Raw genomic sequence first — 9,443 nt, 5'->3', positions numbered from 1 at the left:
CCCCCCCCTCCCAACGGCTATCGGGTTACGCGGGATGAATGCGGAAAGAATTGATATCAGTTGCTGATCTGCTTTGAGTGCTCAAACAGTGCTTCAAGGACTCGAACGGCCAACTTAACGTATCTTACTCCATGACTCCTGCGTTTGGGTAGTGCGTCTTTGCGTTAGTGCCGTGGACGATCTATAAGCTTGCAGCACTCTTCAAAAAAGAAAGAAAGAAAAGACCTGCTCAGATAGTCTATTAAATGCCTATATCTTTGCCTCCCAGCGACGATATGCAGGCTGATGGGTGCCTCGAGGCCTATGAACGGCCGAAAAACAAGGTATAAGTATGCAAATCTAAACAATGCCGCTCCATGCAAGCACAATGCCCATGTACTAATACGCAACTCCAACGCTATACAGTAATTATGCGCATCAACGCTCGTAGGTCTATTCCAAACTCTTCTCACCCTCAATCACGGCTTTAAACGCAGCCAGCTCCTCGCTTGGCATCGGATACGTATGCTCGGGGCCAGGATAGGCTCTGCTCTTCACCTCATCTCTATAAGCCTCGATCGCCCTCATCGACTCTCCCCAAACGTCTCCGTACTTCTTGACAAACTTAGGCAGGTAGCGGCCAGGCGGGAAGTTGCCAGTCATGTCGATCTGCACCAGGACCTGTCCAGAGCAGCCATTGCCCGCGCCGATACCAATGGTAGGGATGGACAGCTTCTTAGTCAACAGGGCAGAGACCTCGGCGGGGACGGCTTCGACGACCGTGGCAAAGCACCCGGCTTCTTGCACTGCTAGGGCATCTTGCAGGAGGGATTGGGCTGCAGCAGATGTTTTGCCTTGAACCCGGAATCCACCGAGCGAGTGTTGGCGTTGGGGAGTCAGACCAATATGGCCGAGGACGGGAATGCCAGCTCCAGTGATTTTGCGAATCGTCGGCGCCATCTCCCGACCGCCTTCGATCTTGATTCCCTGCACCCGGCCTTCCTTGACGAAGCGGATAGCTGTCTGAAGAGCTTGTTCGGGTGAAACCTCATATGAGCCCATAGGAAGGTCGCCAATCTTAGTTGCTATGTTAGCATGAGGAATGTTGTTGGGCCGGGGTGGTACATGCAAGGGAGATGGATGGAGTGGGGTCGAGGGGGACTTACAGTGAAAGCGGATTTTGTGGCCCTTGCGACCGAACGGCAGTGCAGCAACATCTCCTCCAACACGACCTCGCTGGTATCCTCCATACCAAGGGCGACCATAGCCAGGCTGTCGCCCACGAGAATGATGTCCATGCCGGCAGCATCGGCGACATGGGCGCTGGGAAAGTCATGCGCCGTCATGACGGTGATTGGTTCTCCTTTTTTGTAGAGGGAACGCAGGGTACCGAGGGTTACCTTCTTGCGCTGGTTGGCAATAGGTGAACCCATTGGTGAATGCGAGCTATGTCTGCATTGTTGTTGTTGCTGCGGGTTCTGTGAGGTCGCAGTAGACGCCTGGACTGGGCGGGTTGAAGGTCTTGCCGGTGAGGCTGCAATGCTGCTCAAAGCGCGGCATGGCTGTTGTATCCTGAGCAAGTCGATCGCGCGACCCCTGACCAATGTGGAAGCCACTGAGGTACACGACCGGGCCAGGGCATTTGTGGCTGCGGGCGGGTGCATGTTTACAGTACCTGTGGTCACGTGCAACGATTGCAGTGGTGGAAGGTACTGTGTACTTGGGGAAAAGCACGTGCTCAAGAGTATGGATGCACAAAAAAGGAACAACCTCTTGCGTAAACGTAATTTGCTCTCAAGTTGCAACCCAAGTTTTCCTGCTTTAAAATTTGATTATGAGTGACGAAGATTGGAACAAAAGAAGAGAGAATACATGACAGAAATTTTTTCTGGGGCTTGGCCACATTTCGTTCTTTAATAACTAAGGTCATGATGATTTTTGCACGCGTACATTGGGGAACATCTCTCAAAATTCTGGTGTTTTTCTAATCCCGGACTGACCAGCAATGGCTCGGACAGGGGTACAGACATGCGCAAAGTACCCTATTCATACTTTCTGGCTGTGAGAGTGACTTGCAGACCCTTTATTTTGTCAACCGCTTGGACGAGACGGGCACGTGACCTATTCCCACTTTTGTGTTTTGAAGGTGAGTGAGCATTACCGCAGGAGCCGAGGCTCGAAACTGGACGGACGGCAAGTGCCTGAAGATCGGATCTTCTTGGGAAACCCCCCCGCGGCGGACGGCGTGGGAACGAATCCCGGTGGGTGGTCAGAGTCAGGTGGACTCCGCTTATTCACCGTTGACTCTTTGCGATCAGCGTTACCATGGCGGCATTGCCACATCAGCGGCTATACCTTTTCTATTCATTGCGTTAATTAATACTGAAAAGTAGTGTAGCGTACTACATACATAGTATTATAGTCTTACACACATACAGTAGTCTGCTGCCGCGTTGGACGACTGTTAATATTGCTTGGTTTGAATTGTGCTCTCCATGCCAAGTCTGTTGCAGCTAGAATACACCCTTACTATACAGTGTGTACAGTACATCAGGGGTGAATCAGGGGCCATCGCCTCTAGGTCTCGAAAAGAGATCTTGCTCACCGATTTTACGTGCCTAAACTAGTCAAAGCCTGCTAATCAAGCCGTAGTCTTCCAGAAATATGGTCCGATCCATCTAGGTCGCCGAATGTATTGACAGTGAGACGAACACTTGTCAGTTGCTCCCATCCTAGGTTGGCGCCACCAATTGATTCGGCAAGCTTTCTAGCGATGCACACATCTGTAGCGCTGCACCACAAAGCAATTGCGTTTAACCTGCTTTGTGAAAGGGGTGGCCCCAGGCCAGGTGATTCAAACAAGCACGTTTTAACCTCAAGGAACTCTGGCGTCTCGTGACTTTTTTAGTGCTTTGGGCGGGGGTGCGGCGAACTGCTATGCTTTGCTTTGCTTGCTTGCTTCCATTCCCTTATCGGATATAACTGGGCTTGCCAGTTCTAGCCTTATCGAGGGGTGGGTTGCATTCGTGATCCCCGTCAATGACATGGAGCAGCCCGCGTCTCGTCAGGCCCCGACTCCCCGCGCTGCATGAGCCAACTGCTTAACTGACGACATCTGCCCAAACCGTTGCGTGCACAACAGCAGCTCTTCTTAAACCCCCATTTTTTAAACCCAACAGCCAAGTACCCCTTTGGTCGTTTTCGTTTTGAAAGACGGCACTCTTACACCCTTTTTCTTCTTCTCTTTTTTTTTTTTTTTTTTGGCTGCGCATCGAAACCGATCCCAACTCGCAACGACCAAGTCCCCGCTTGCTGTGTGTTGCTCCGACAAACAACCAAAACCGTTCGTTCCGACTCGTGTGCGGCCCGACGATAAAACCCACGTAAATTACCCCAACGACCCGGTCCGTAAGGCTGGTGCAGCGATAGCACCTAGTACAATAACCCACGGCATCCGTAAAGCCGGAGGCGAGCACGACGAAAACCGTTATTCGAAACAGCGAACAGATAACCTGCCAAGATGAGTAGTCCACGGAGGAGGATCGAGACGGATGTAAGTGCAGCAGAGCCAAACGACACCGAACAAAGAGCTCAGTTGCTGACAGTTTTCTTTGGCTCTATAGGTCATGAAGTTGGTTTTTATCTCGCCTAGCCTCCGCCCTTTGTGAGGGATACCAAGCTAACAGATGTTTTTTTCGCGCCAGGATGTGAGAAGATGTCCCGAAGAAGCCCTCATAGCCTCGTAGCTAACAGGTTGAAAGGATGATGAGTGACTATGAGGTCACCCTCGTCAACGACAACAGTATGTGGTACACCCAAGGCTTTTACTCGCTGCTCGGCCTTAATATTCCCGCGTCGAGATGCTGCAGCTGCTAACATATCGCTTTCTGCAGTGTAAGCGTGGCACATAACTATTCCCATCCGATCACGATGCAACGCTCCCGCGAGAGCGCACTTTCGCAACCACTTATGAGTTCTAGACGAGACGGACGACGAGACTAAACAGTGTGGCTATGATAGGCAAGAGTTTTACGTTGTGTTCAAGGGTCCTGAAGAGAGTTAGTTCCACTACGCCAACAAAAGCTGCCCCAGGCTCTACATCTACAGTCTTTACCCACAGCGAATTGGTTCGAGAGTAAGGCTAACGCGGTTTGATCTTGGAAATCAGCACCCTTTGAAGGCGGAACCTGGAAAGTTCACGTGGAGCTGCCAGATCAGTACCCATACAAGTCACCCAGCATCGGATTCGTGAACCGCATATTCCACCCAAACATCGACGAGTTGTACGTGGCCTATACGCACTGTGATGACTTGGTGGAAGTGGTAAACTTTGTCGCTGACGCTTAGTGCGATCAAACTAGGTCGGGATCTGTATGTCTGGATGTGATAAATCAAACATGGTCGCCCATGTTCGACATGATCAACATCTTTGAGGTGTTTCTGCCACAGCTGCTCCGGTATCCGAACCCGACCGATCCGCTGAACGGTGAAGCGGCTGCACTGATGCTTAGGGAACCCAAGTCGTACGAATCCAAGGTTAAAGGTCAGTCTATGCCTTGACAACAGCTGTAACTTTTTTACATGTACTAATTCTGCAAGTAGAGTACGTCCAAAGATATGCAAGCAAGGAGGCTGCGGCCGATGCAGGAAATGAGAGCGAGGATGACAGCGACATGTCGTCCGTGGCCAGCTTTGGTGACGAAGATGAGGAGCCCGCCGGAACTATGGACGACGTGTAGGGGTCCAACACTTCGTAGATGTTGGCCTCATCAAGCCTGAGGGTCAAAATGATATCGAGTGTTACGTCACAGTCACTATCGTGGTCTCTGTTGTCGAAGTTTCCGCACCCCGAGGACAGGTATCTGGAAGGCTTCTTGGCCAGGCCGTCTGCCAGACCGTCAACGGAACCTTCATCATGAACCGGTCGTTCTGAACCTGCAACGGCAGGACGGAGAAATTTGTGCAGACACTTGTTTGCCGGACTCGCCCTGAAGCAGGAGCAATAACGACAGCGGTGAAAGCTCTTCGTTGCCAGGGGTCCTACGCGACGTTCGGCCTTGTCCTCGACATGTGGGTATTGGTCATCACTGGGATACACGCTTTCTTTTCGCGTTTTATTGATCTTCGCCACTCAATCGATCACACAGTCCAGGAGTTTATGGGGCATCAGGAACGGATTATGCTGGTTTTTCTTTCATGACATGCTGAATTTGGCTGTCGACTTTGCTTTGAAATCACGGGTTTATTTTGCCGGTTCTCTTTTTTTTGTTTTTCTGCTTCGTTTTTGTCTACTTTTGGTACAGGCGTTCATGATACTCTCGTCTATGTAGGTAATTCCAGGACGCAAGTTGGCAGCTGCGGTGAGTAGCAAACTGCTTGACAGGATGTGGGAGAAGTGTAAGCAATGAATAAACAGTTGTCAGGATATTAGTCTTGACATGAAGAAAAACACAATTGGAACTGCCTTACTTCGGCCGACTGAGAGGATTTAGACTAGTATAGACTAAATCTAGTTTAGGTCAGCTACCTAGCCGTAAGGTAAAGACCTCTTTTTCAACGTGGGTTTTTCCACGTCGTTTTAGGGCTTGTGATTTTTATAAACGAAGTCGACAAATATCTCTCAATGTCGATGATTTTTCCACCTCTTGTCAGAATATCTGTCAGATCGAGCAGGTGATGGATAAGGTTTGGTGTCAAATGCAAAGGTCACCGACACTCAGCCACTGAGGGCAGGGCAGGGCAGCACAGGACCTACCTTACACTACCCCACTTTTTGTTGGTATACCTTCAATTAGAACTAGTAAATCAGCAGCCTGTCTTGCCATGCATGGTGTGGCCCTAAGCTGGGCTGAAGTCCCGTAAGCTGGGCCTGACTACCTACCTACTTTGTGAGTTGAAGGGTTGCATCGACTGGACTTATTACTGCCTGTCCGTTACAGTCATATCGCAGGAACAACTCAGGCAGAATTCGCGGTTAGCAAACAAACACACGATTGATTGCATCATCAGACTTCCAAATGCGGGAGCGCAGTCGTTACACCTTTGCGACCGTTGGTTGACTCGACAGAAGTTGATTTTCTTTCATTGAGGACACAGCCATTTCCGATATCCTTAATTAGAATCGGTGTGCGGTTCGCAAACAGGTTTATCATTTGTTTCATTTTTCATTTTTTTTTATTTTATTTTCTGCAACCGGCGCAATATACCATTGTCTTTGCATCGCGACAAAGCTTACCTACCTTAGTTTAATACTGTCGTCCGATCGCGTTCACTAGGGAGGCCTATCGGTAATGCCAGCACTCTGCATGGAGAGAACATTGGATCAGACAAAGCGCTCGAAATACATAAAATCTGTCGTCAGGCGCATGAAACCATCATCTGTCGCTCCAATGGGAAACAACTGCACGTCGGTAGACAAGGAAAAAAGTGAAGGAGACGCCAGAGACACAACACCCCCACAATCACCATCCGCGACAACCTCAGCTAAATCGTCACTGCCATTAAGGAAGTCACGGTCGGGCATTATCACGCGCGCGCAATCTAAGCTCGTGAAGAAGACCCCCGCACATCAGGAGGACCATCCCCTGCCTGGAGCTTTCTCGCCACCAAAGTTGAAGCGCAAAATCGACACCGCCATGGATTCGTCATCGTCAGTGGAACAGGGCGCAAACTGGAGTACGCTCTCTGCGTTGGACGAGGCCGTGCAACAACGACGGCGGAAGACACCAGTGACCTCTCACGGTCAACCCTCCAAGCAGCATCTGCGCTGGACCCCCATTCCACTGTCCTTCAAGTCGGATGAGCCCGGATTGTCAGAGTATGAAAATGCGCGCGCAGAGCTGAAGTCTCGGGAGCATACCTTGGCATTTGACCACGACTGCTTCGCGGATGCGACTGGGCCTGAGCGAGAGGCCAACAAGGTTTTGCAGCGCTTGAGGGGAAAAGACGCAAAGCTGTTTGCCAACGCCCCCAAGACCTCAGGTTTCAGTGGGCAAACGCATGATCGGCATATGGGGGATCACTTCCTCTATAACGTTGACCTGATAAATCAGTCGGCCCTTTTCAAGGTAGCTCGGCGCATGCCCAAGGGTACTCATCTTCACATCCATTTCAACTCATGTCTTGACCCAAGATTCTTGCTAGATCTAGCCAAGGATCAAGAACGCATGTTTATCCATAGCAACAGGCCACTGCTGCAGAAGAGCGACCTTGACCTATGCGAAATACAATTCAGCATTGTTCCCGTCGAGAAGGAGGAGCCCGGTTGGAACGTGTTCGAGCCAGGCTATGTGGGAGGTAAATGGATGCCATATGCTACGTTTCGCGCCCAGTTCTCGGGCACCGGTTTGGTAGAGAGCTCCGTCGACGAATGGTTGCTCAACAAGCTCGTGTTTGGAGTGGACGAGACCTATGGAATACACCAAACAGTCACAGGGTAAGTCGGACACAGTTGTTCTTTCTTTGCCCAACTTACTCGCTTTTGCTAACCATAACTGGAAATGAAGAGCTTGGGAAAAGTTCAATGGCCGTACTCGTATGATGAAGGGCCTTTTCAACTACGAAACTGCGTTCAAGAGCTACACCCGCGCGTGTCTGCAGGATTTCGTGGATGACAATATCCAGTACGCAGAGATCAGGCCAAATTTCATGCATACGAACCAAGTTTTTTACGACGACGGCTCGGCCAAGCACAACAATGAATCGATAATGGAGATGATCGAGCAGGTTTGTGAAGAGTTTATGCCGCCGGCGCATCAGAATGGCCGAAAGGTATACTTTAAAGGCATTAAGGTCATATACTGCACGCCAAGGATATTCAAGAGAGAACAAGTGGCGAATGCCCTGGACGAATGCATCAAGTTCAAAAAACGGTGGCGCAATCTGATAGCTGGTAAGTCTACGTCTTATGTGGTCTTGGGAGTTGTTGGTTTTTATTAACTTGTTATTTAGGTTTTGATCTTGTGGGCGAGGAGGCTGCCGGGTATCCCCTCAAGTTTTTTGTCCCGGAATTTCTCAAATTCAGGGAGCAATGTGACAAAGAGAACCTCGATATTCCTTTTCTTTTCCACTGCGGAGAGACTCTTGAGATGGGTGACGACACACCCGACGGCAACCTGACCGATGCGCTGCTTCTCAACTCGAAGCGTATCGGCCACGGTTTCGCCTTGGCACGCCACCCGTACATCATGGAACAAATGAAGAAGCGTAACATTTGCCTCGAGCTCTGTCCCATCTCGAACGAAGTTCTGGGCTTGACCCCGAGGGTCAAAGGGCACGCCATGTACAACCTGCTGGCGAACAATGTACACTGCACCTTGAACAGCGACAACGGCACCCTGTTCAAATCCTCGCTGAGCCATGACTTTTACCAGATGTTTGTGGGGAGGAGCGACACTACGATTCACGGCTGGAAGCAGCTCATCAAATGGAGCATCGAACATGCCTGCCTCACTGACGATGAGCGCAGTGAGGTCAACGAGCACTGGGAGCAGCTGTGGGCCGAGTTCGTGCACTGGTTGATCGAGGAGTACAAGGATCTTGAGGCGGATGATAACGAGATCTAGTAGACGAAAGACATTTCAAACATTATGATTATTGTCATTTTGGGGGGGGGNGGGGGGTTCATTTTTTTTTGGGTTTTTTTTATTATTTGCATTGCAGCTGGAGTTTTAGCATCGATATGGCCTGGATAGTTTACAGAGGCGTTAGACTAGAGGGTGGGTGGTAAACCAGGGAACTCATTGTAAGGAGTTGGGAGTTACAGGGGTTACTGAACGGATGATTCTTTTTCCTCACTCTGGTGATTCTTCAAAGCACATAAAGTCAAACGAAATGAGGGGCCAAGCTAACTTGACGACCAGCTTTATTGCTCCTTTGGGATTGTTACACATTTGTTTTTATACTTTGACAGTGGTGGCGTGGGTCAAGAGGGTGGCTGTGCAAGTTTTTTCTGCACTTCACATGGAACCTTGCCTCAGATTTACATACTTAAGATGTCCAACTACAACATCAAGAACCAACCGGGTAATTCACTACCTATGTCTACATAGTAGAACACACCTAGTTAGGCACAGCCACCCAGGCGCCCGTTGAAAATGCCAACTTTACCCCTAACTGCCTGAGGCTGTGGATAAGCCTGCTTAAGGCCGACGCTGTGTAACCTTGGCAAGAGGCAAGGCGGCGAGTTACATTAAAAGACTCTGAGACTCTTTTGAAAATCAGACTTGCAATCAACACAAACGGGGCAGAGGCGTACGGTTTCTTTTTCTTTTTCTCTGTCCAGATCCTTGGGGTTTGTCTGGCCTGTCACTTGCATGTTGTCGAATGGTTCGTCGCAGAAACCTGACCAGTCGTCTTCTTATGTGATGTTTTTGCCCTCGTTGCTTGCAAGTCTAGCACGTCAGCCCTTCAGCCACAACGGCAAGGGTTGTTTCACTGTTGAAGGTGCGCTTTTTTTAAAAAAA

At 49.9% G+C, this 9,443-nt stretch overlaps 4 protein-coding genes across 4 annotated transcripts in view; 3 read left to right on the top strand and 1 right to left on the bottom strand.

Moving 5' to 3' along the window:
- PgNI_08738 (uncharacterized protein) overlaps positions 1-1,889 on the top strand; it is a 2,551-nt gene extending 662 nt beyond the window's left edge. Inside the window, exon 2 of the mRNA XM_031128730.1 lies at positions 90-1,889. Within this exon, the coding sequence (XP_030979142.1) occupies positions 90-152 (63 nt within the window). The 3' untranslated portion in view covers positions 153-1,889. The remainder of the gene's footprint in view (positions 1-89) is intronic.
- Positions 433-1,643, bottom strand: PgNI_08739 (uncharacterized protein; the record flags this gene model as incomplete). Its single annotated transcript, XM_031128731.1, has 2 exons — positions 433-1,056; positions 1,146-1,643. 2 exons carry the CDS (start codon positions 1,641-1,643, stop codon positions 433-435), a joined length of 1,122 nt encoding a protein of 373 aa, XP_030979141.1.
- Positions 1,890-3,081: 1,192 nt separating the features above from the next.
- On the top strand, positions 3,082-5,575 carry PgNI_08737 (uncharacterized protein). The gene is made up of 6 exons (XM_031128729.1): positions 3,082-3,541; positions 3,684-3,781; positions 3,873-4,037; positions 4,148-4,262; positions 4,341-4,522; positions 4,582-5,575. Exons 5-6 carry the CDS (start codon positions 4,387-4,389, stop codon positions 4,716-4,718), a joined length of 273 nt encoding a protein of 90 aa, XP_030979032.1. The 5' UTR covers positions 3,082-3,541; positions 3,684-3,781; positions 3,873-4,037; positions 4,148-4,262; positions 4,341-4,386; the 3' UTR covers positions 4,719-5,575.
- Positions 5,576-5,983: 408 nt separating this feature from the next.
- On the top strand, positions 5,984-8,910 carry PgNI_08736 (uncharacterized protein). The gene is made up of 3 exons (XM_031128728.1): positions 5,984-7,414; positions 7,485-7,870; positions 7,930-8,910. Exons 1-3 carry the CDS (start codon positions 6,270-6,272, stop codon positions 8,541-8,543), a joined length of 2,145 nt encoding a protein of 714 aa, XP_030979033.1. The 5' UTR covers positions 5,984-6,269; the 3' UTR covers positions 8,544-8,910.
- Positions 8,911-9,443: the final 533 nt, after the last annotated feature.

This window comes from Pyricularia grisea, assembly GCF_004355905.1.
Source record: "Pyricularia grisea strain NI907 chromosome V map unlocalized Pyricularia_grisea_NI907_Scaffold_6, whole genome shotgun sequence".
Taxonomy (NCBI): Eukaryota; Fungi; Ascomycota; class Sordariomycetes; order Magnaporthales; family Pyriculariaceae; genus Pyricularia; species Pyricularia grisea.
This window is presented reverse-complemented; position numbering and strand designations above follow the sequence as displayed.

Excerpts from the sequence above, each read along its gene's own strand:
- PgNI_08737 (XM_031128729.1), top strand. The coding sequence starts at position 4,387 with ATGTTCGACATGATCAACATCTTTGAGGTGTTTCTGCCACAGCTGCTC. Across the intron at positions 4,523-4,581 it reads GTACGAATCCAAGGTTAAAG|AGTACGTCCAAAGATATGCA; the intron begins GTCAGTCTATGC and ends TTCTGCAAGTAG.
- PgNI_08736 (XM_031128728.1), top strand. The coding sequence starts at position 6,270 with ATGCCAGCACTCTGCATGGAGAGAACATTGGATCAGACAAAGCGCTCG. Across the intron at positions 7,415-7,484 it reads ATACACCAAACAGTCACAGG|AGCTTGGGAAAAGTTCAATG; the intron begins GTAAGTCGGACA and ends CTGGAAATGAAG. Across the intron at positions 7,871-7,929 it reads GTGGCGCAATCTGATAGCTG|GTTTTGATCTTGTGGGCGAG; the intron begins GTAAGTCTACGT and ends CTTGTTATTTAG.